Raw genomic sequence first — 25,643 nt, forward strand, 5'->3', positions numbered from 1 at the left:
AGTGTCAAATCCTCATGTGCCATGAAACTTGTTAAACGAGCTTGCCCAGTCAATCCTAAACTACCTTGCAGGGTTGCTGTGAGGATAAAATGGAAGAGGGAAGAAGGACCCCATTATCTGCCTTGAACTCCTTGGAGCTGTGCTTAATCACCTTTTGGAATTCATTGCCTCAAGGAGTGGATGCCACTCGGTTTAAAAACTGGCCATAATTTGTCATGCGAGTTACTGGTTCTAGTTTGGAGGGCAAACGATTCACGGCTTGCAGATACCATTAGTCCAGAGGAGTCAGCCGTGCTAGTCTGTAGTAGCAAAATAGAAAAGAGTCCAGTTGCACCTTTAAGACTAAACAACTTTATTGTAGCATAAGCTTTCGAGAATCACAGCTCTCTTCGTCAGATGCATGGAGGGTAAGAAGAAACTGGTCAGATATATAGGTGGAGAGGGGAGCAGGGAGTAGATGCAATCAGTAGCTTCCGATAATGAAATCAGTTACTTCTGATAATGATATAACCATTCATAGTCCCTATTCAATCCAAGCCTGACTGAGTCAAATTTACATACGAATTCCAATCCAGCAGCTTCCCATTGGATTCTGTTTTTGAAAGGTTTCTGTTGAACTACAGTGACCTTTAAGTCCTTGATGGAATGTCCTGGTAGATGGAAGTGTTCTCCCACTGGTTTCTGGATGTTGCCATTTTTAATGTCAGATTTGTGTCCATTTATTCTTTTGCACAGAGGTTGGCTGGTTTGTCCAATGTACAGAACAGATGGACATTGTTGGCACATGACGGCATATATCACGTTGGAGGATGAGCAGCTGCAAGAGCCAGAGACAGTGTAGTTGACGCCATTGGGTCCTGTAATTATATTTCCTGGGTAGATATAAGGGCAGAGCTGGCATCTGGGTCTGTTGCAGGGTCTGGTCCCTGTGTTGGTGACTCTGCTGGCCGATTCATGGTTGTAAGTGAGAAGTCGTTTAAGGTTGGGGGGCTGTCTGTAGGCAAGGAGAGGTCTTCCACCCAGGGCTTGTGAGAAAGAGGCATCGCTTTCCAGGATGGGTTGTAGAACACTGATGGTATATTGGATGGGTCTTAGCTGGGAACTATACGTGACAACCAGTGGTGTTCTGCTGTTCTGCCATTAGAGCTTTTAAAAACTGGTGAGAGACAATCCTCAGCAATCGCACTTTCCTGTACTGAAACACAACATTTCTGCACAGTCTTCAAGGCCAGCCACAGGTTATGGCACATTGCAGCAGTCCAGCCTGGATGAGATCAGAGCATGTGTGGTCAAATCAAATGAAGCTGGCTAAAGGCATTACACCCTCCCCAGGGGCTCCCCAGCACAGACTACAAGTCCATCTATCTGCCTACTACATTTTTATTCTGCCCTTCCTCAAAAGAGCTCCAGGCGGCATAGCTGGTTCTTCCCCCCGCCCCTCCCATTTTCGTGTCACAATAACCTTGTGAGTTACACTAGGGCAAGAGAGAGTGGCCCCAGGTCACACAGATTGCTTTGTGGTTCCGTGGGGATTTCAACCCATCCTTCCAGATCTGGTCTGATACTATAGCCACTAGGCTATGCCGGCTGTACCATATCATTGCCCTGACACGGTCCATTTAAGGCCTTTCAGAAATAAAGTAGATTTTTTTTCTTGGCTCATATAACATTTATTTAGTTTACTTCATTTATACCCCGCCTTTCTCCTCGAAGGGGACCCAAAGTGACTTACATCCTTCTCCTCTCGTCCAATTTTATCCTCACAACAACCTCGTGAAGTAGACTAGGCAGAGTGTGTGTGATTAGCCCAAGGTCACCCAGCGAGCTTCCATGGCAGAGAGGGGATTCCAGCTTGGGCCTCCCAGAGCCTGGCATGACTCTAACCACTGCACACCCATTGCTAAAATGGAATCTGAAAAGAGACCCCTTGTGACAGGTTTGTGCCAGGCCCACCGAAACTGTGCTTGGGGAAGACGCTTCAGGAAAGGCTGTTACGTCTGAGTCAAATCTGCAGCCAGGTTTGGGATTATGTTCCAATCTGCAAGTTTATATCCCTGGTATAACAACAACAACAACATTCGATTCATATACCGCCCTTCAGGATGACTTAACACCCACTCAGAGCAGTTTACAACGTATGTCATATTATCCCCGCAACAAAACACCCTGTGAGGTGGGTGGGGCTGAGAGAGTTGTGACTGACCCAAGGTCACCCAGCTGGCTTCAAGCGGAGGAGTGGGGACTCAAACCCAGCTCTCCAGATTAGAGTCCTGCCGCTCTTAACCACTACACCAAACCGGCTCTCAGTTGGAGCAATGGACAATAAATATATTTTCCCACAACACAAAATCAGCTCCTTGCCTTAGGATTCGTGCCAGATGCTAACGTAATTGCCTTTAATGCAGAAGTAAAGTCCATCCGTCTATTTTATTTATTTGCAAAATTTCTACGCCACCTTTCTGCCCAATCAGGGCCTTGACGGAATCCACAGCATGAAGCTACGTGAATTCATTTTGCAAATGCGCATATATTTCTTACCTTGCTGAATTTCTACCATTCACCATGTAGTGTTATTATAATCCTGTTCCCCCCGAAAGCTCTACTGAGCCCCCTCAGTCTATGAGTTTGCTGCACTGTTGCCAAATCTTTCATTCGATCAATAAGGGCTATTTCTCCTTTAAAAAATAAATTTATGAAACGGTGTAAACATTTTCCTTTGGATTCAAATCTGGTGGCCGTCATTCATGTAACCTCGAGGCTAGACTTTTCACTCTTAACTACAACGGAGAGAATAATTCAATTTGCAAATAGTCTGAAATTATGGTTGTGGGATCTGGTTGTCTTTAGTGGCTTTCAGTGGCTGCGGGAGCGCTGCGTGTATGTCGATTTCTCAATAACGGCAACGTATTCGCCGCTCATCATGGAACAAAATGGGGCGATGCTCAAAATAAGCCATTTTCTTTCCCCAAATTCATGCACTCGTGTTGATCTCTTTGAAAAGCTGGAGGAGGTGTGGCTTCTTTGCGAGCTGCCTCGCGTATGTTCCGCTATTGTCTGGAGAGTCCCGCAGTCCTGCCCGCAGAAGAATTTGCGCACATGCCGCATGCTGGCCTGCACATGCCATGTGAAGAGCTGTGGGAAAGAGGAAAAAAATTGGAAATGGGAGTAAAATTAAATCTAGAGCAAGGTTCCACAGTGCAGTGCTGTGAGTGCCATAGCGCCCATCAATACTTCCCCTGATGCCTGCCCAGCTTTTCAGAAAGTGGGCCGAGCCATTTGTAAGGCAAGACATGTTATTGGCTGCCCTCAGTCAAATGAAATAGCCACAGCCGCTAGAGGATCAGGAAGACTGGTAAATATCCAGTTTATGGTTCCGTTCCCCCTTCACCTTTCTTTTTTATTCCCCCCTTCTCTTTCTCCCTTCCGCCCACTTTGATTTCCTTTTGTTTCTTTTTATTCCCCTTCTGTGATTCTTTGGCAAAGTGAGGAGGGAGTTACTGTGTTGACTCCGCCTCCTGTGGTGGCCATTTTGGGTTTGGTTCCACCTCCTGTGGTGGCCATTTTGGGTTTGGTTCCACCTCCTGTGGTGGCCATTTTGGGTTTGGTTCCACCTCCTGTGGTGGCCATTTTGGGTTTGGTTCCACCTCCTGTGGTGGCCATTTTGGGTTTGGTTCCACCTCCTGTAGAGGCCATTTGGGGTTGGGTCCGCCTTCAGAGGTTCCCACAGGCTCCAAAAGGTTGGAGATGCCTAGTCTAGAGTTAGATGGACAAGGTCTGATCATGCAAAGCTGAGCGGTCAGGGCTATCGCCTGACTGAAGACACCCACTCTATGATAGATCCGACAGGTTGCTGTCTTAGTCTGTCTGTAGCAGTAGAAAAGAGCAAAAGTCCAGTAGCACCTATAAGACTAACAAAACTTGTGGTAGGGTATGAGCTTTTGTGAGCCACAGATCACTTCTTCAGAATCCGATCTGAAGAAGTGAGCTGTGGCTCACGAAAGCTCATACCCTACCATAATTTTTTTTAGCCTTATAGGTGCTACTGGACTCTTGCTCTTTTCCACTGTATGAGTTTTAATCAGTTAGTTGATCATATTTTCATGTCTGTGCATACTAATAAAAACCTGTTTTAATTTTTTTTTAAAAAGTTCTGTATTCAGAGGAATACCTTTTCTAAGATGGCATTTACCGTTTTTATGAGTCCTCATATTTAAAACGAGAGCAAAATTCGGGTCTAGGGTTGCCAGGTCCCCTTACCCTCATGGTAGGAGGGGGGACCTGACACTCCCCTTTGGGGACTTCTTCGCATGCACATGCTCCCAGGGCCACGCAATGATGTCACTTCCAGGAAGTGACATCACCATGCAGGGCGGGAGTGCTCCCACACTTTGCAGCAGGCTGATTTTAGCCTGTATGGGGTTCAAATCGGCTTGATGCGAAGCGCTGCAGTGCTTCTGGGGCAGGTGATGTCGTTGTGCCACCTCAGGAGGCCCGTCCTTCACTGCCCAGGTGAGTGGTGGCAGGTGGCAGGAACTTACAATATTCTCCCCTTCTCCATTTTATCCTCATAATAACCCTGTGAGGTAGGCTAGCCTGCAGGTGTGTGACTGGCCCAAGGTCACCTAGAAAGCTTCCATGACTCAAGAGGGGGGAGATCTGAACCTGGAGTTCTCAGATCTTAGTCTGACACTAGCCACGACAGCACACCAGAGTATCTACCAATAACACATACAAATAAAGGCAATTTCCCCAAGGCTCTGATGTTGCCTGCTAGGCACTTTAACAACTCCTCATCATAATCCCATTATGAAATATGCAAGGTCATCCATCACCTGTTCGATTTTTCCCATCCTTCGCGTTTAGATCAGCGCCGAGGGACAGAAGCGTCTCGATAGTGCTTGTGTGCCCTTCCTAAGTTAGAAACAAATAAGACACAATCACGCCAATTGACAAAAAGTGACAAATTTCATTTCCTGCTTAGGGGAGTGGCCATAGCTCAGCAGGACAGCATCTACTTGGCATGCAAAAGGTTCCAGGTTCAATCTCCAGCGTCTCCAGTTAACAGGAACAGGTAATAGGGGATGGAAGAGACTCTGGAAAGACCTGATGCCATTCTGAGCTTGATGGACCAACGGTCTGATTCAATATAAGGCAACTCCATGTGTTCATGCAATGTTCCCTCCTCTCCTTTGAACACCTGTGTGGACAAGGCAGTCTTAGCTCACTGGGCTAGATTCAAAGCTAGGAAGAAGAAGTTGCTGTGGAATCAGAACCAACTCATGGGGACCTCATACATGGGGCTTTTCAGGTAAGGGATCGGCAGAGGCGGTGTACCTTTGCCTTCCTCTGCATAGGCAGCCTCATCTTCCTTGGAGGTCTCCCATCCAAGTACTGACTGCGGTGACCAACCCTGCTTAGCTCCCAAGCACTGACCAGCCTGGGCACAACTGGGCTATTTGGTGGGCGAGGGTCGTGAAGAGAAATCCTCTTCATTCCTCTTTACCCAGGTTCTCCTTGAAATCCTTGTGTCCCCTGATTAGGACTTTGGAGTCAGTTTGTAATTGATTCCTTTTTGATCAAATGGAAATTTGAAGAGAGGTTCTGCGAAATTTCAGAATCACACTGTGGAGATGCTCAGAGACAGGTCCTCCGAGCATATCATCACCATCACCATCACTGGAATCGCCCATGTATTTATGGGTGGAAATTCAATCAAGGCCATACATACATGGGCGATTCCAGTGATCGGATATCCAGCTGGAATAATAGATTGGAAAATTGGATCGACAAGCACGAAAACTAATGAACATGCATCATTCTCTACACCTGAAACGTGATATTAATCATGCAAAATTGGTGGACGAGGACTGTTACAAGAACATCAGGTAGTGGAATTCTTCTGCTTCTTCAACAGTGCCCCACTCAGAGCAGTCAACAGTCAGTGTTATTATTATCGTCACATTCCAGCCTGTTGAGCTCACAGCAATAGTGGGATTTGAACCAGCAATGTGCTGATTCGCAACCCAACCACTTACCCAAGGCCACTTGCTGAGCCCATGGCAGCAGTGGGAGTCGAACCAGCAGAGTGCTGGTTCACAGCCCAACCTGCTCGCGCACCAACCTCAGGTGTATAATATAAAACAACTGCCAGGGCTGAAGTTACAAAAGTCTTTCATTTCAAAGAGAAATGAAAGAGAAATCCTGCGCTTAAAATAGGGAGAGAGAGAATAAGAGGAATTCATGGCTATATCTAAAAACTGAATTTCGGAAAGAGAACTTCCTCACCCTATAACAACCCTAATTTGGGCTGCTTTACAACTAGGAAGCAACCCTGATTTTTATTGAGACGAAGTCCCCCTCAATAAATCTTCAGTTAGCCACAGATGACCTGTTAAGAGATAAATCAGAGCATGGAAGTGACCAGCCAGCCAGCATTACTGATCACGCAGTCATGGCTTATACAGAGCCAACCCATTGATCCATATCACTCAGTATTGACTTAATTGGCAGCCCCCCCCCCCCCCACCACCACAAAGGTCTCGGGCAGAAAAAGATCATTCCTAGCCCTGCTAATTTTCAAGATTTTTGCCCTGGATATTCCAGGGACCACCTGAATGCAAAGTACGTGCTCTACTTCCGAGACACAGCACCTCCCATGTCACCTTTTTGTCAAGCTTTTTCTGTATGCACAAAATGTAGTCCTTCACATTCACAACAACCCCACAAGGTCATTCTAATATATTTATCGTGCCTTATGCGCTTTGGCCCCAAATGGGCCAAATTGGCCCCGTGCGGGACTGCTTCTGCAGCCACCGCAGTGACGTCACCACATCAGCCCCAGCAAAGAAGAACCGGGTGCCCAACACGAGGTAAGTGCCAGGCACCCTACCCTCCCAGCTAGAGGGGAGAGGGACTTGGCAACCCTACTCGTCGCCAGACTTATGCTGGCAACTCTATCTTGAGCTCCCTGAAAATAGGGTGGAATAAATCTAATGCAGAGCGCCTATTATTTCTGACTCTGATAGAACCTTTGGAATTCTGACACAGGGTGGTAGGTGCAACCACAAAATGGCTTCCAGAGGGGGTGGAGCAAACCACAAAATATCAGGAAGTGAAATCCTGCACAATCCTAATAGTAACTCTTCAACGTTTCAGGCAGAAGCTCTGTTAACAGGCGGCCTTTTAAAATGCAAATATTTTTTAAAAAACAATTTCTTGCATACACACAGTTTACCTTCCGTCACGCATGGAAGATCCTTGTGCTGTGGTTTCGGCTGCTGCTGAAGCAACTTTCAAAAATCTGTACAGCTAATTACAAATCCCACTTGCCCTCGCCCACTTTCTAACACTTGACGGGCACCAGAAAAGTCATCAATAGGCACCATAGCCCCCATAGGTGCCCCAATCGAAGGTATCTATATATCTGTTAACAAGGAGTGAATTCTCTGCATCCTTTCTGCCACTTTTCATTGCTTACCACTGAAAACCTTGTAAACCTTATATTGCATGGAAAAAATAATCAGAACTGCATGCCGAATAGTTGTGCGAGAATAGTTTGTACTGCAAAGTGGACTGGCTTTCGCACAGTTGCGTTCCGAGGGAGCAATCTTATGTTGGCAGAGGAAAAAGCAAATGCCCCATGCACTTTGTGCCTCTCACTTCCATTTGGCTGCCACCTGTGCACAATTTAAACAAGCTGCAAACATTAACGTCTCAGAGGTCAGCCTTTTTGCTGCAGTTGGCATCACATTAAAAACTGGGCCTTAGTTAGGCAGCTTCAGAACAGACAATCCTTAACTTTGGCCCTTCCCTTTCACTGTAGAGCCAGGCTGTTTGAGATTTCTTTTGGAAGTGTAAAAAAAAATGAGGGTTCCTTCTACCATATGTGGTGGTCCTGTCCGGTTGCTAAAAAGTACTGGAAACAAATACATCTAACACTGCAAAAAATATTAAAGAGCAACTTATAACTAAAGCCAGAGATGTGTCCATTGAGTTTAGTGGATATTTCAATAGAAAATGAATTTGGAATTTTGACTGCCGCCATCAGGAAAAAGAGTGCTGCTATTTTTTATATTTTTGTATGATGCTTTTAAATGTTTTATTGTGGAACGTTTTAAATGGTCTTAATGCTGTTATCCGCCCTGAGCCTGCTCGTGGGGAGGGCGGAATACAAATATGATAAAATAAATAATAATAATAATAATTAGATATATGACAACGGCTGCAAGAATAAATTATGCACAATATTGGAAATCGAATAAATTGCCAACAGTAGATGATTGCCTAATAAAGATGTTGGAGATTGCAAGAAATGGCAAAATAAACGGAACTGCTGAGGGACAAAACGACAGCAAATTTTGTGAAGATCTGGAAACCTTTCACGGACTTTCTGTATATAAAAGAGAAGTGATCTGTGGATTTGAAAATTAGAGTTATAAGACTGGCAACAAATGACAGGCTGAAGTAAGCAGAAAAAATGCAGATATCTTCGCAGTAAAGTCGAAGTTATATGTTTAGTTATGGGTATTACGGAAGAGTTATAAAGTAATAAGAAAAAAAATTCTGTAAAATGTTTAAATGGTATGTCTCCCTCTATGTTCTTGTTTATTTGTTTTTATGTTTTTGTTTCTTTATGTGACCCTTTGCTTGTCGTTTGCTGTAATAAAATAAAATTAAAAAATAATTAAAAAAATTTAAAAAGATTTCTTTTGTCTTACTTTTCCAAGCATACGAGTGCAGAGAAGAAGCGTGCCTTGGCTACCGTGGCATGACAGCAGAATCAAGTAATTGACTTTCAAGTGAAAGAATCTAATGATTCTGGGAAAGCCGTCAACCAGAGATGCATACCGGCCACCTAGCCAACTGCTTTGGTTAACAGGAAGTATTTTTTCCCCAGGCTTTCTCTCCCTTGTAATCAAAGCGTAACCTTGGTAACTGGAGAACGTTCAAGTAGGGAAGTTGGAGGAAAGGCCTCGGTCGTGGTTGCTAATATCAAGAGATGCTGGAGCAGAGGCTGGGATGTGGATTCCTCAGATTGCTTGTAGCCTAAGGTTGCAAACTCCAGGTTGGAAAATTCCTGGAGATTTGGGGGTGAAGCCTAGGGAGAGGGGAGTTTGGGAGGGGAGAGAACCCAGCAGGGATATGATGCCGCAGTCCAGGGCTTTTTTTCAGCAGGAACGCGGGGGAACGGAGTTCCGGCACCTCTTGAAAATGGTCACATGGCCAGTGGCCCCGCCCCCTGATCTCCAGACAGAGGGGAGAGGGGAGCCATGTGGCGCAGAGGGCAATATAAACTCCCCTCTGTCTGGAGATCAGGGGGCGGGGCCACCCACCATGTGGCCAAAAAAACTCCCCCCATTGTTCCAGCTGACCCAAAGTGACGTTGTTGTGCGGTCCGGAGTTCCACCACCTCTTTTCCCAGAAAAAAAGCCCTGCCACAGTCTACCCTCCAAAGCTGCCGTTTTCTCTAGGGGAACTGACCTCTGCAGTCTGGAGATCAGTTCAAGATGGGTAGCCACGTTAGTCTGTCTGTAGCAGTAGAAAAGAGCAAGAATCCAGTAGCACCTATAAGACTAACAAAATTTGGGGTAGGGTATGAGCTTTCTTGGTATCTGCAGAAGTGAGCTGTGACTCACGGAAGCTCAAACCCTACCACAATTTTTGTTAGTCTTCTAGGTGCTACTAGACTCTTGCTGTTTTCTACCGGAGATCAGTTGTAATTCCAGGAGATCTCTGGGCACACGACCGGGATTTCTCCGCTCCTTCTCTAAATTAACATACCACACAAGCCCAACGAGAAACGAAAAGCAGAAGTCATCGGGACTGATTGGAGCAAAACAGAAAGTGTTGATGAAGTTGTCTCCACCCTGCATGGCCACCTGCCCTCGTCTCGAGGAAAGCAAGTGAGGAACTTGAAAGACCTCTGCCCACAATCACACTTCCTGAGAGATCTCTCTCTCCTTTCCCTACAGACAGGTGAGGCAGGGAGTTTGCCAGACCTCCATTCTCTCTGACGCTTGTATTTCTGGAACATCTGAGAACCTCTTCATGGAGCCATGAGCCAAACAGAAGTCCCATGGAGGACAAAGCCCCTCCCCCTCTGAGGGAGCAAGTCGGAAAGGCCAAAAGAGACTGCAGCCACATGCAACGTCTTCGCTAGGTGTGTGCAAACGTGGCTCACGTGGTTTTTCATTTCTGTTGTCACTCTCCGCCTTTTCATCTCACCCACATTTGTTGCTGGCGTTCCCAGCCCATCTTTTTGATGACGCTGTAACCTTAGTCTTACACAAAAGCAACACTAAAAATTTGGAAACGCCATGTGGAAAATTCAAAAAGAAGCAAAAGGAGATGAAGACTCGTGGGTGTGATTCAGGCAAACGAGAAACAACACCGAAATGGGGATTTGGGGGTTGACCTAGCAGGGGTGAGAAATTTGAGCCTTCACCAGCCATGGGGTCGATTATCTGTTTGGGATGCCACGGTGCATCTGCTTCTATACGGTCCAGAAGAGTGCAGGGAGAACAGACCAGCCGTGTGAAGCAGGAATGGAGTGACTCACCAGGCTGCTGCTAGGGACACCCTGGAGAACATTCAAATGTTTGTCTCTTAAGAGTCTCTCTACACAAGACATTTGACACGTGAAGAACACGTGTTGGGAGATGCAATGTTACATGGGAAGGGTAGTTTAAAAAGACAGAGTTGGTGGCAGGGCAAAGGCTTTGCTATACACTGGAGCTGTGTGAAGAGGCTGTGAAATGCCAGAAGGGAAACTTCAGCCCATTGTAACCTCTCCAGGTCCAAGCCTGGCTCTGGAAGGCAGTTCCAGCCCATTTCCATGCCCTCTGGCACGATCCCACACAGTTTGAGACTGGAGAGGTGAACTTGACAGAACCTTCGGAAGCAAAGATGAAATTACCAAACCCTCTGAGGAGCGATCTCTGCAGGCTCTGTCTTTTAAAACTATGCTTCCTGGATAACATTATGTCTCCCTACACTTGACAAACACCTGCGTGTCGTGTAAAGAGGCTCTAAGCCAAACACTGTACTAATGTGTGAATATTTATACTCCACTTTTCTTTCCAGTGGGAACTCAGAGTGGCTTACAATATACTCCCCTTCTCCATTTTATCCGCACAACAACCCTGTGAGGAGAATTAGGCTGAGTATGTCTGTGTGTGTGACTGGCCCAAGGTCACCTAGCAAGCTTCTATAGCACTGTGGAGTGGGGATTTGAACCTGGGCTCCCAGACCCTAGTCTGGCACTAACCACTACACTACTTGGGCTCCCTAGCAGCAGACTATGTGCCAGTGCATCATGTAGGGGGTAATGAGAGCTACCGGTACTATAATGGTTAAGAGGCTTAGCCCGGAGCTCCATCATTCAAATCTCACCTCTGCCATGAACTCAAGTTAGTGATCTCAAGGAAGTCATATTTGCTCCACTTCAGCCCCCTCTCAGGGGATAAAAGACCTACCTTGCATGTCTGTTGTAAGGATCACTGAGACAATGTATACAGAGTGCTTTGATCACTCAGAAGTGCTACCAAAATACTAAGTATTTGTCTTGCTAATGCTGGAAACAGCCGTTTTAAAATCTCACTATACTCCCTGGCTGTATAATCCCAGTGATCAGGTGCAAAATATAATCCAGAAAGCTGTCGTCTTTCAGGAACGATTCACACAAGTGAATTAAAATATTACGCTCATCAGGCGACAGTTTAGACATGTGAATGGGCTGACAGAGGTAGAACACCTCTGAAAGCACCTGTCTTGAATCATCATTTATTTATTTCATATTTATCCTGCTCTCTTTCCTCAAGTTGCTCAGTCAGGGTACTGTATGTGGTTCTTCCCTCCTCCATTTTATCTGCACAGCAACCCAGCGAGGTAGGTTACACTGAGAGGCCAATTGCTAGTCCTCTGGTGTGGAGAGATCCAGTCATTTCACTGGACACGCACATGTGCATGAACCAGCCCAGAGGATTTCACAGTGATCGAGTTCCCACTCTTGTTCCCACTGAGAAGCAGACCTCCTCCAAGTGGAAGGGCCTTGCCTGCAATGGAAGATGGCGCAAGTGGTATTCCTAGGAGCATGCAGACACTGTGGCATGGTTAGGTTGGAAACCATTACATGACCTTTTTTTAAAGCGACAAACGTCTCTTGTGAAAGCAATGCCTGACTTTATCTGCAGTCGCCCCTCTAGCGCCTCAAAGGGGAAAAGACAGAACCTTGGCAGCGTAATGTAGGGCAGCGATCCGGAGCGAGGTGGCTCTTACATTGACATCGACGCTCAGATCTGAAACGAGGAACCGAAGGGCATCGTCTTGAGCTGTGACTGCCGCGTGGTGCAACGGCTGAGCGCCCAGCGCGTCTCTAGCCGTGAAACAAGCCTGAAGGAGGAAGGAATAAAGACTTGAGTGGAAAACTCGCTTAATATCCCAAGTCACAATCTCCAAGGAAGCTCTCCTGAACAGACTTGCTGAAATATACACTAGGAATTTTTTGTAGGGCCTGGTTTTTAAAAAAACATCCATGGTCCCTGTCCGCATTCTATATAAGGCTTGGACCTCCCTTTGCAAATGTCCCCACCTTTGGAACCCTCATTTCTTCTCAATTTGGGAACTCGTCTACCTTTAAAGATTTAGACAAGAGGTGCCAAAATACATTCCTGGTCACCTGCAGGGGAGGAGGGGGGCATGCAATTTGTTCCGTGTGATGTTTGGGTTAGGACTGGATAACAGCGGGGGGGGGGGGGGCGCCCAAAGGGAATGTCTGGGGGTGTATGATGCCTCTTGGCAGCCTTGCAATTTGGTCCTGGAGGGCACCAGAATTACCAGGCTCCAACTTGCAGGTTTGGAAAGTACTTCCCACCTCTGTTGTCACTTGCACATACCTTGTGCTTCTCTAGGAGCAGGCGCGCGATGCCCAGGTGCCCATTCTGAACTGCATCCATAAAGGGAGTGACTCCACATTGGTCTGGGCTATCAGGTTTGTACTGACACCTTGGGAGAAGAACAGGAATAATAATAATAATTCCACCTTTCTCACAGAGATCCAAGGTGGATTATACAGTGCATGTGAAAATACTATCTATCTATCTATCTATCTATCTATCTATCTATCTATCTATCTATCTATCTATCTATCTATCTATCTATCTATCTATCTATCTATCTATCTATCTATCTATCTATCTATCTATCTACCTACCTACCTACCTACCTACCTACCTACCTACCTACCTACCTACCTACCTACCTACCTACCTACCTACCTACCTGTCTTTCTCACTGAGACTCAAGACGGATTACACACTGTGAGATTAGCACAGTCAAGGACATTTTAATAAAGAATGCTGTAGGTAGGCTAAATAAATGCAAGTTTAAAAGATATAACATTAGCAAAAATCCAGTACAGAGCTGAAGAAATGCTGATACGGAGCAAAAGCAATTCTAGGACTGACAACACAGAACTACCTGGTAGGGTCACACTTAAAGTAACAGGTAGTACATAGGAACACGTACTTAAAGCAACGGAGTTGGATCTCTGATTGGATTGGGAGAGTACGCTAATAGCAATCACAGGTGTGTGTGTGTTTTTCAAAGGGACATGGTGGAGGATTTCTTTAACCTTTTCCTATGCTGTTTTCCCAATTTAAATCACTCCTCCCCTGAAGTTGCTATTTAGTAAACAGAAGGTCGGGAGGGTGATTTAAATTGACCGGTATGTCATTCTTCCCCCACCCCTGAGAGTAGATTTGAAGGGTAATTTAAATGAAAAAAATAGCGTAGAGGAAAAGGTTAAACTTCCCTGTGGGAAAAAATTGTCCTGCCCCTTTAATAGAGGCTTAATGCATGGAAATAGGCAGGTGAAGTTTTTCATGGCATGGAGGTAAACTACATCACCTGGTAAATATCATCCCATCTAGCCTCTCTTAAGGGGACAGAGATCCAGAGGAGTTAGCTGTGTTAGTCTGTAGTTGCAAAATAGTAAAAAGTCCAGTAGCACCTTTAAGACTAACCAACTTCATTGTAGCATAAGCTTTTGAGAACCACAGCTCTCTTCGTCAGATGCACTGTCAGCTTTTGAAAGCCACATCACCAGCTTTTGAGAACCACATCGTCAGCTTTTGAGAACCACAGCTCTCTTATGTATCTGATGAAGAGAGCTGTGGTGCACGAAAGCTTATACTACAATAAATTTGGTTAGTCTTAAAGGTGCTACTGGACTTTTTACTGCTTAAGGGGACAGGTCATTTTCTTCTCTCCAGGCTTGCTGGCAACCCTACTCCAGATTCAAACCCTGCCCCCTCCCCACCTCCCCCCCAACTGCTATTAGCTTTCTTTTCCAAAGTGTGAGTTCAATCACAGATCTGTTGCCATCTAGAATGGTTAGCAGCCCTTTTATTCTGCTCAATCAATATAGCAGCAGCTAAGCAAAGAGGCACTGAAACTCTGCCTCCTCCTGACCCCAGGAAATCCTGCAGGGCTCTTCCTTCTATATGAACACATGGCCCAGCTGTGGGGCTCAGTTCATCTGACTTTGCACAAGCTCTGTTTCTAGTGAAGAGATGGGGCTGTGGTTCTGCGGCAGAACCTCTGCTTTGCAGGCAAAAGCCCCCAGGCTCAGTTCCCACCTGTCTGGCTTTAAAAAGACCAGGTAGCGGGTGACGTGAAAGACCTCAACCTGAGACCCTGGAGAGATGCTGCCAGGCAGAGCAGACACATGAAGCTGCCTTATACCATCAGACCCTTGGTCTATTAAGGTCAGTATTGTCTGCTCAGACTGGCAGCTGCTCTCCAGGGTCTCAGACGGGTCTTTCACATCAACTGCTACCTGATCCTTTTAGCCAGTTTGGTGTAGTGGTTAAGAGCGGCAGGACTCTAATCTGGAGAACCGGGTTTGATTCCCCCTCCTCTGCTTGAAGCCAGCTAGGTGAAGCTCTCTCAGAGCTCTCTCAGCCCCACCCACCTCACAGCGTGATTGTCATGGGGATAACAACAACATACTTGGTAAACTGCTCCAAGTGGGTGTTAAGTTATCATGAAGGGCAGTTTAAAAATCTAATGTTGTTGTTGTTATTCGAATTATCCGAAACACAATCAACAATAAGCAGAGGTCACGTTATTATTGATTGGCCTTGCTACGCTGATACAAGTTTCCACTGGAGACCTAAGTATCAACCAGATATTGGCGTAATATGTACGCTGTTCCAAGTACCGCCGTCTTTTGCAGTTCTGTAGAAGACTGCGTTACTTGGAACAGCGTACCTTTTAATAATTAGTATTTTATTAATTTAATTTTTAATATTTTAATATTTAATATTTTGACAACAACAATAAGCAGATGGAGATGCCGGGGATTGAACCTAGGACCTTCTGTGTGCCAAACAGACACTCTACTATTGAGCCATGATTTCTATCTAACAGCTCCTGAATCATCCTCACTCTCTATTCTCTGTAAATTTAAGAGCTAGAATCTTGCATCTTTTAGAGCCAAGCCACAAGTGACGAATGACACTTGCCTGGCAAGTGAACAGACTCACGTGCATTCCTCCCTGTTCCAAATTATCCACTACGTGATCGAGTGGAGCGCGAGTGGAGGGCAAGTGAACAGGGAGGAATACACGTGTGTCTGTTCACTTGCCAGGCAAGTGTCATTCGTCACTTGTGGCTTGGCTCTAAGTGAAAGCTGAAATTCTTAGCCTGCGGAACTCTTTGCCCCAAATTAACGTGCACCGGCACTCCTGCTGGACAGATTTGAACAACATGTAGTAATCCAAACCACTGCTTTGCGATAAAAAGGCCGGTTTGAGTAGAGGTTGGTTAAAAGGAGGAGAGAGGTTGGCGAGAATGAGAAGGCAAAACGAGGAAGGCATTTGGGAGTCAGATGGGCAGGAAACAAGAACAGGAAGTCTGCTTACCGCTCGAGGAGCGCTTTCACTACCTCCAGGCAGCCGTGCATTGCTGTGGGAAGGAAAAGAAAGACAATTTCCAAATTACAGAGATGGGGGGGGGGGAAACCCTGAAGAAGGCAGATCTGACACTCGAAAGCTTACACTCTGAAAATCTTGTTGGTCTCTAAGGTGCCACTGGACTCCAACCCTGCTGTTCTACCGCAGACCAAAATTACTACCCACTTTAAACTCTCGGAGAAAAAAAAGGAGAATGCATGTTCTTGGACTGTGGCACTTATCATACCATTTTGGTCATGAACGAATATCCACATTTTTATTAATATTTATTCATAGCCTCACTAAGCGATACAGGTGCCAGTTCTCATATAAGGTTGTGCCGATTTTCACCCATTCCCCCTCTTAGGGGCTGGTACTCAGTACCAGCGAGAACCATCATGAAAGCAGACCCAGCGTGATCAGTAATCTTAGAGTCACTGCCCCTGAACTGTGCTCCAGCTTTGATTTCTCAACCCAACAGAAGGTTTAATCAAAACCGAAGCGGTCCTTGCAAGTTCAGGGCTTCCAGACCTCCTTGCCTCACTGTTCAACTTGGGCTTGTCATATGATAGGAAGATTGCCTCCGTAGCTAGGTGTAAGAAGCTTTTGCCCGTGTCTGAAACTAAGCTTCTACTTAACCAAAAGAAAGATGTATCTTTTCTCTTGGAAAGCTTTCAGCTACTAGTTCTCAGACCTGTCAAACAGATAAGTTCTTTGAACCACCTGTTTATCAGTACATTTATTTATATAGGGTTCAATATTGCTTTGCAACTCCTAATCAAGCACACAGACACCCGTCTAGAGTTTATTTCACTTTACTGAAAATACACCCTAGTTTTTTAATGAAGCAAGTAATCAAAATATAAATGGTTATTAATATAAATCCTATAAAAACAGAACACAGAAAGTCAGTAAGAAATAAGTTTGCTAACATTTCCTAATAAATACCAAGTTTAACATAATCAAAGTTTCTATGAAATGCATAGGTAAAGATAAATTCTCACCTAAATTCTCTCAAGAGATTTCTTCCATCAGAGCTCTAACATTCTATCTGAATTTGCATTTTATACATCATCATATGCAAATATCTAAGGTCTATTCACATGATAGCACAAACAAACAATAATTGGTCTGATGCTTCATTGAATATTCATAATTTCTATCGTATAACCTTCTAATTAGCCAGAAAATGACATTATACGCAAACTTGCAAAAAAAACCCTATAAATCTCTGAGAAATGTCAGAAAAAGTTAAGCTGAGAGATCACTATTGGTTGAATCTCTGATAGAGGAACATTAATCTCGATAGAGTCCACTATTTTAATTAACTGCCAAAAGATTGAAGCACACCTGTTAGAATTACCTAACACAGAGAAAAAAACACACAGATGGTTCATGCAAAGTTTGAAAGTTCATCTAGAATACAAGTGCTTGGCCTAGTATTGCTCAGTATTGATTATTGTCATTTGCTTTTATCTATATTGGTGCAACATAGGTACCCTTCACTGTTTCCTAAAGAATCACAGTAGCCTGGGAATTATGCTGAAATATATCCCAGACAATTAACTGATTGATTGATTCCTTCCCAGCCCTTTCATTCAATCTTTTCCCCATAAGGTAAAAAAAAAAATTAAGCCACAGAATGGGATATAATTCAATCAACAAGAATGAAAATGCAAACCTGCAACCTCTTCAGATCTGTAAGACTCATCTATGTGTCAGCTTTGGCCATCAACCCAGAAGGTCCTCCTAAATTAGCCTTTTGGAGCTTATAAAAGCTCATTTGAAACACAGTCAGCAGGGCCATTTAATAACACAGCAACTGCAAGGAAAATGCACCCAAATGGGGGCACAGATGTGTTTAATCTCCTGCAGGATGGAATGAGTGATAGATCTCCCCCCCCCCTTTTGCTGGATGAGAACATATTGGGAGAGATGGTGCTGCCGGTATGTGGGTCCCGAACCATAATGGGCAAGGGACCTTCTCTCAAGACATGGAGGTGGATCCTGTGGAGATAATCAGCTAGCAGTAGATGCAGAGGAGTTAGCCGTGTTAGTCTGTGGTAGCAAAATCAAAAAGAGTCCAGTAGCACCTTTAAGACTAACCAATTTTATTGTAGCATAAGCTTTCGAGAATCACAGTTCTCTTCGTCAGGCATCTGATGAAGAGAACTTGATTCTCGAAAGCTTATGCTACAATAAAATTGGTTAGTCTTAAAGGTGCTACTGGACTCTTTTTGATTCAGCTAGCAGTGGTGCTTCTCTCTGGTGTCAAAAGCCCTCCAATGATGCACTTGTATTTAATTACAGTTTTTCCCTGCTCTTCCTTTCATATATGTATGAATCGGGGTTATCCGATTTTATCTTCACAACAGCCCTGCGGAGTAGGTTAAGCCACAAAATAGTGATCTATGGATAAGCAGGGTGTGGGGTGATGGATCTGAAAGTATTTCGCCCTAAACAACCCCCACTAATGAGTTTTATGGGAGGCCTCTTGGGGAAGGCGGTTGGAGATGCCGGGCCAAGGAGCCAATTCTTCTCCCTCTCTGCCATTGCTTGCCGGCAAGTCCCATATTCCACAGCGCTTCCTCCACCCCCTTCTTTTCCTTCTGGGCTGGCTACCGGGGTCATTCAACAGCACCCTTTTGCGTACCAGATCGGACCCATTGCTAAGCCCAGGTCCACCTACAAACTTTGGCAACCTCTAGATTAGAAGGTCGCGAGACTCTCTATGTGAGGTTGCCCAGGAGTAGACCAGGAAATTAAAATGGCTCATAAGCAAACCAAGCTGAACAGCCCTGCAGAACTGGAGGGATCGCTCAGCTCAGATCTAGCCAACAGCAACTGTCAGGAAATGTGGCTTCCCCAGACCTGCTCAGTTTTCTGAGTTTCTTTATATATATCTTTTTTGATAATCAGTTGTATTATATGGATTAATTCAAGAAGACAGAAGACCTCGAAGAACTTGAGAAACCAGATATTGTTGTTTGTATTATAGCATTAAGTAATGATTGTATTGTAAAGTAAAGGGGAAAAAGAAGAACATAGTTTAAATACAGGACCAGCTATAACACCGTGTTACCAACATCTAATGTAAATTATAAGTTAGGATGAATGTGCTATGTAGATACTCTATAAGGAGTTGAGATAATATACTTCAAATAGTATTTTTGCTTGGTTATGTATTATAATTAATTAGTTGTATACGGTTCTTCAGTAAAATTTCATTTAAAAAAGAGTGTATTATATTTAGCGTAATTGTATACGTAATTGTAGTGAGCTTTATATGAATGCTGCATGAACTTTGTATGGACGCTGTATGAACTTTCTTGTAGTTTTTTTCTAACTTGTGGTATAACCACACAGGTGTTCTTTCACCTTTGACAGCTAATTAAAAAGAGTGGGCAGTTAACAAGATAAATGTTCTCTGATTGTAGAATGGGCCAATAATGATCCGCTCACTAAACGTCTTCTGTCATTTTTACTGATTTATATTTTTTATCTTGAATTTGGACATACCGTCACTTTTTGGCTAAACAGAATGTGATATGATTGAAAATACAAATACTGAATTAATTCTTAAACCAATCATAGTTTATTTATGCTATCACGTGAAAAAGATCTTCAATTTCTGCATAAGATAACATAAAAAGTGCTATCCTGGATAGCAAATCAGAGTTTTGGCTGAAAGAAGTTTCATGAAAAGGTAGGTAAGAAACATACCTTTGTAATGCGTGCTATGGGAACTTTAATCAAAAAGAGTCCAGTAGCACCTTTAAGACTAACCAATTTTATTGTAGCATAAGTTTTCGAGAATCACAGTTCTCTTCGTCAGATGCATGATCCGAACTGGTCAAATACAGAAGAGGAGGGGAGAGAGGGGAGAAAGAAGGGGACATATATCACAAGGGGACAGGATGCAATTAGCGGGGAGGCAACCCAAACATTCCTTTGCTAGTAAATGTAAACATCTCCTTTTGGTGTGGAGTCAGTTTGCCGTGTTAGTTTGCAGCAGTGAAAGCATCCAATTACTATGTGGTATAAGCCTTCGATAACCACAGCTCTCCCTGCCAGATGCATCTGACAAAGAGAACTGTGGTCCCCGAAAGCCCACACCAGGCGTCACTGGGCCCCCCTAGACCACGCCTCTGTAAAGGAAATCAGTTACCTGTGATAATGAGATAACCATTCATAGTCTCTATTCAGTCCCAGCTTGACAGAGTCAAATTTGCATATGAATTCCAGTTCAGCCTCCCGTTGGATTTTGTTTTTGAAAGGTTTCTGTTGAACCACAGCGACCTTTAAGTCTTTGGTGGAATGTCCTGGTAGATTGAAGTGTTCTCCCACTGGTTTTTGGACGTTTCCATTTCTAATGTCAGATTATGGGAACTTTAATGTATTTCATAGTAACTTAGAGTTAATTAAGAAATATTAGGAAACTTAATTCTTGTTGCCTTTATTTGTTCCATCTTTGTCAGTTTTATATTAATAAGCATTTATATTTTGATAGCTTGCTTCATTAAAAAGACTAGGGTTTATTTTAATAAAATAAATCATTAGACTCTTTAAGAAGATTTGTCTCGGTCGGGAGACTATTGCAAGAAGATCCCCATAAATTATTTTGGACTGACAAACAGTTTCTCTAAAGGAGTGAAAGCTGTTTTCAGGTCTCGCTTCAAAGCATTAAGCGGCTCAGAGTTTAAGATAAAATCTTTGGTCTGGCCAGTTAGAAGCTTTAATGAGACATGGATAAGCAGTCCGTTATACGATGATTAAGGGACGATTATGGGTGTCCACTCCACATGGCGGTGGTGCGAGAGGCAGTAACTGGTGAGCTGACACTGAAGGGTCATGCAGGACTGGCAGCAACGGGTGAGCCTTGGCTCTGCTGGCTCCAGGGCAGTGCCCACCAGAAATTTCCCCCGTCTGGCCTGTCCACTCCTGGGGCTGCCTCCCAAAATCCCATTGGAAACTAAAACGGGATGCCACTGTCCAGTTACTGGAAACTGCTCCGATCTTATTAAGACTAATCTGAGCCAGTTTCATCAGCTTCCACTTTATTTCCAAGCCCGAATCTAAGTGGTTTTGAATCCATTTTATACTGTTGTTTGTAATTGTAAGCTAAGTTGAGCAAGACTCTGAAGAGACAGCACTGAAATATTTTAAATTCATAAAATGCTGGGTTCGACCTTTAAGGCCATACACGGTCTCCTCCTACACACCAGGGGCCTTAAGGCTCACCCTAGTAATTGGACTCTCCTCCGTATTGTCCCAGGCAAAGTAGACCAAGAGGGGTGCCATCTTTGCCCACAATGACCATGAATGTCCTCCAACCCTGCCCCAATTGGCTAGGCCCCTTCTAACTGCACCCTGCCTATTGGCTTAGTCAACATGATGGGTGTTCCCAGTTCCTCCCGAGGCCAAGGGGTGTTTTCTTGCAAAAGCTTCATGGCTGCCAAAGCATTGGTGGCCATAAGGGCAGGCATGCTTGCTCTCCTGTCCAGAGCCCCACATCAGTTGAAGATACGGTGCTCCAGTGTTCTCCCACCCTCTTAAACACCTATACACAACAGGGCCTTCTTGGTGGGGTCACCAATTTCTCTCTGAGAGATATATTCTACCACATTCTTTTGCACTTTTAGAAAACCAGCAAAGACCATCCTCTTTTGGTCTGCTTTGGGCTGATACTAATGCCGAGAATGATGACTGCTCAGCAGATGATGGAGTTTGCTGTTATACAAAAAGCAGCTGGCTATTTTTAACTCTCATCATTTGGTTATGTTGTTTTTCTTAATGCTAAGGTTTAAATTGACTGGTTCTAGTATTGCAGGCTGCTTGCCGGTGGTGGCAATGTTTTTGTAATCAGAAAGGGAAAGAAAAATATTTTAAGTAAAATGCACTGGCTCAGAACATGAAGCCGTGGTTTGTTTTAACTCGGGTTAGTTTGTGAAACAAGCTTTGGCTCCAAGATGATTATCTGAATCCTAGTTTGCATTGAGAGAAGCTGATTTCTTCCCCTTAACTCTTTCCCTGAAGAAACCTGAGTGGTATCCTGGGTGTGTGTTGTGACGAGGGTGGATCAAGGAAACAGGCCAGGATTAAGCCAGGTTGTCTGCATTCAGAACGATAGTTAAGTCTAGCCATGGTTGATAAATCAGCATCAAAGCAGGATTTGAGATCCTAGCTTGATGGATCCAAACTAACCATAGTGGGTGGAGTGCCCCGAATTAAGAGCTAAACTACACGAGACGCCCGACACGTGTCGGGTTCCCGCATGTTCACCTGGGAAGTGTAGTGGGCCCTGCCCCTGAGTTTCCAGAGGAAAACCCGAGCCGCTTGGTTTTTCCTCTGGAAGCTTGGGGGCAAGGCCCACTACACTTCCCAGGTGAACATGCGGGAACCTGACACGTGTCGGGCGTCTCGTGTAGTTTAGCTCTCAGACAATCACACTGCCTGCTGTTAGTGTAATCACATCAGGTTTCCTTGTGATTTCTGAACTGAGCCTGTACGGGCACATTGGAAGGTAACTGAGGATGGCAAAGAAGGCAGGAGTTGTGAAGCCTTCTCATAGTCTCAACTTACACATGGAATTTCTATCTTCCACTTTCCACTAAGAGGATCTACCTGCTGTGTGGAGTGGTGTCCTTTTGATTTTGCTTTCCGTGTTCCAGATATCAGGAGAGACGTCTAGCAAGTAGTTAATGACTCGGGGATCCCCCTCTCGACTGGCTATATGGAAACAATTCCAGCCATCTTTGTTCTTCAGAAGTGGGTTTGCCCCATTCGCCACAAGATCTTGAATCACTTCTAGGTTCCTCCTGGTGCACGCCATCATTAGGGGAGTCCTAGAATTTGGATGGGGGGAGAGAACAGAATTCACATCCTATTAGCTGGTTCATAGCATCTTTCCAGTTCATCAAATATTTGAAAGCCACTCTTACAACAGTAAGAAAAACATTTCAGATTTCTAAGAGCCTAGGCAACCAAGACAGATTCCCAGCCCAGTTTTCATTCATTACTTCTCAAGTAGCATACAGAATGTGATATAATCTTTGGTTCATCTTCTTAAGATATATTTAGATAGATAAGGGGGCCTGTTTGTAGCAGGCTCTCTTGGCTGTGTCTTAACTAAACTTCCACTACTCCAAAGGAAAGATTTATCTTTTCTCTTGGATCGTGTTCAGCAATTAGTTCAAGACCTGTCAAGCAAAATTGTTCTTTGAACCGTTTGCTTATCAGTACATTTATTTGTAAAAGGTTCTTTATTGCTTTGCCGCTTCTAATCAAAGTACTCAGACACCTGTTAGAGTTTCTTTCTTTTATTGAAAATACACTCTATTTTTTTAATGAAGCAAGTAGTTAAAATATATGATTATTAATAGAAGTCCTACAAAAACAGAACACAGAAAGGCAATCAGAATTAAATTTGCTAACATTTCCTAACTCTTAAGTTTAAAAATAATCAAAGTCCTTATAAAATGCATTAAGATTTTCATAGCCCACATTGCAAAGATAAGAATCTCACCTAATCTTCGTGATATCTCTTCCAATCAGAACTCTAACACATTATCTAGATGAGCATGTTTTATAGGTTACCATTTGCAAATATCTAAGATCTTTTCGCATAATAGCATGAGCAAACTATGATTGGTTTAATGCTTCATTGAATATTCATAATTTCTATCGTATAACCTTCTAATTAGCCAAAAATGACATTATAGCTAACTTACAAAACAAAGCCATAAATCTGTGAGAAATGACGGGAAGAGTTAAGATACTAGATCACTATTGGTCCAATCTCTGATAAAGAAACATTAATCTAGATGGAGTCCACTATTTTTAATTAGCTGTCAAAAGATTAAAGGACACCCGTTTTTGGTTACCTAACACTCTAAAAAAATGCATTGACAGTTCATGAAAAGTTTAAAAGTTCACTCAGAATACAAGCCATTACTGTGTATTAGCTTAGTATTGATTAGTATAATGTGCTTTAATCTATATTATTGCAACATGCCGCTCGGTTAATATGCACATTTTAGAATGGCTGACTTATTTATTGTAAGAACATAATCCTTGTAACACCTTTTATTAGGAGCAACCATAGGGTTGCTGGACAATGGCAGGCAACTATGCTGTGCTGGTTTTACCATAGAGTTTTGCTCAAATCCTAGAGCATCACCTCAACATCACACTGGTGAAGTGACTTCCAGGTATTTGCCAGAACTGATGTTGTACCACTGGCACAACGCTGTTTAAAACTTTTCAACGGCACACGAGACCAGGGCCGTTTCCAGACGGCTGACCTGCACCCGGTGTCAGACTGTGGCTAGATAAGGCTCTCACTACAGGGTTCCCTTTAGAAGCAAACACAAGTCCATTGTTTGAATAAGGAAACTTTACTGCAGAAAAGGTCCATTATAGTCCACTGTCCTGAATGGGAGACTCAGGATGGTACATGATCATTGTTACCAATGAAGGGCAAAGCATGAGGTACAGAGTAACAATACCCATCTGGATTTGCCTCCCCCCACAGTTCTCAAAACAACATCTCTCAGTCCTGGGAAGCTGCTCTCCTTCAAGGCCAATGCTTGATGGAACGGTGTTAGACAAAACAGTCGCCTCCGGTGGGAACGCTGCCTGGGAACTGGTGCACCTGGGAAGAAAGCACTTAAGCACTAGAAGCATTAGAAAATGGAGTCAGTACAGTTTAGATATACACTGGACCTGACACCCGGGACGTCACGCCGCGTTTCGGATCATGCTGGGGAAAACGCGAAATATCGCGTTTTCTCGCGCGAGTTTTGCACAACGTCGCGCACAACGTCATTTCTCACAGATTTATGGCTTTGTTTTGTATGTTAGCTATAATGTCATTTTTGGCTAATTAAAACTTTTCAATGGCACGCGAGACTGGGGCCGTTTCCAGACGGCTGACCTGCACCCGGGACGTCGCGCCACGTTTCGGATCATGCCGGGGAAAATGCGAAATATCGCGTTTTCTCGCGCGAGTTTTGCACAACGTCGCGCAAAACTCGCGCGAGAAAACGCGATATTTCGTGTTTTCCCCGGCACGATCCGAAACGTGGCGCGACGTCCCGGGTGCAGGTCAGCCGTCTGGAAACGGCCCCAGTCTCGCGTGCCATTGAAAAGTTTTAATTAGCCAAAAATGACATTATAGCTAACTTACAAAACAAAGCCATAAATCTGTGAGAAATGACGTTGTGCGCGACGTTGTGCAAAACTCGCGCGAGAAAACGCGATATTTCGCGTTTTCCCCAGCATGATCCGAAACGCGGCGTGACGATTTATGGCTTTGTTTTGTAAGTTAGCTATAATGTCATTTTTGGCTAATTAAAACTTTTCAATGGCACGCGAGACTGGGGCCGTTTCCAGACGGCTGACCTGCACCCGGGACGTCGCGCCACGTTTCGGATCATGCCGGGGAAAATGCGAAATATCGCGTTTTCTCGCACGAGTTTTGCACAACGTCGCGCAAAACTCGCGCGAGAAAACGCGATATTTCGTGTTTTCCCCGGCACGATCCGAAACGTGGCGCAACATCCCGGGTGCAGGTCAGCCGTCTGGAAACGGCCCTAGTGGTTTCCTGCTGGCCTCACAACCCATGACACACAACAAACTTTCAAGCTCACCAGAAATCTTCGAGCCAGATGTTACAAAATAAATAATTTG

At 44.3% G+C, this 25,643-nt stretch overlaps 1 protein-coding gene across 2 annotated transcripts in view; it reads right to left on the reverse strand.

The window, feature by feature from the left end:
- Positions 1-386: 386 nt before the first annotated feature.
- ANKRD16 (ankyrin repeat domain 16) overlaps positions 387-25,643 on the reverse strand; it is a 33,775-nt gene continuing 8,518 nt past the window's right edge. For both annotated transcript variants that reach the window (XM_054987844.1, XM_054987846.1), the window contains exons 3-8: positions 22,578-22,798; positions 15,924-15,966; positions 12,894-13,002; positions 12,277-12,390; positions 4,833-4,911; positions 387-3,132 (exon numbers count right to left, since the gene is read on the reverse strand). In XM_054987844.1, coding sequence (XP_054843819.1) covers positions 2,972-3,132; positions 4,833-4,911; positions 12,277-12,390; positions 12,894-13,002; positions 15,924-15,966; positions 22,578-22,798 — 727 coding nt within the window. In that variant the 3' untranslated portion in view covers positions 387-2,971. The remainder of the gene's footprint in view (positions 3,133-4,832; positions 4,912-12,276; positions 12,391-12,893; positions 13,003-15,923; positions 15,967-22,577; positions 22,799-25,643) is intronic.

This window comes from Eublepharis macularius, chromosome 9, assembly GCF_028583425.1.
Source record: "Eublepharis macularius isolate TG4126 chromosome 9, MPM_Emac_v1.0, whole genome shotgun sequence".
NCBI lineage: Eukaryota > Metazoa > Chordata > Lepidosauria > Squamata > Eublepharidae > Eublepharis > Eublepharis macularius.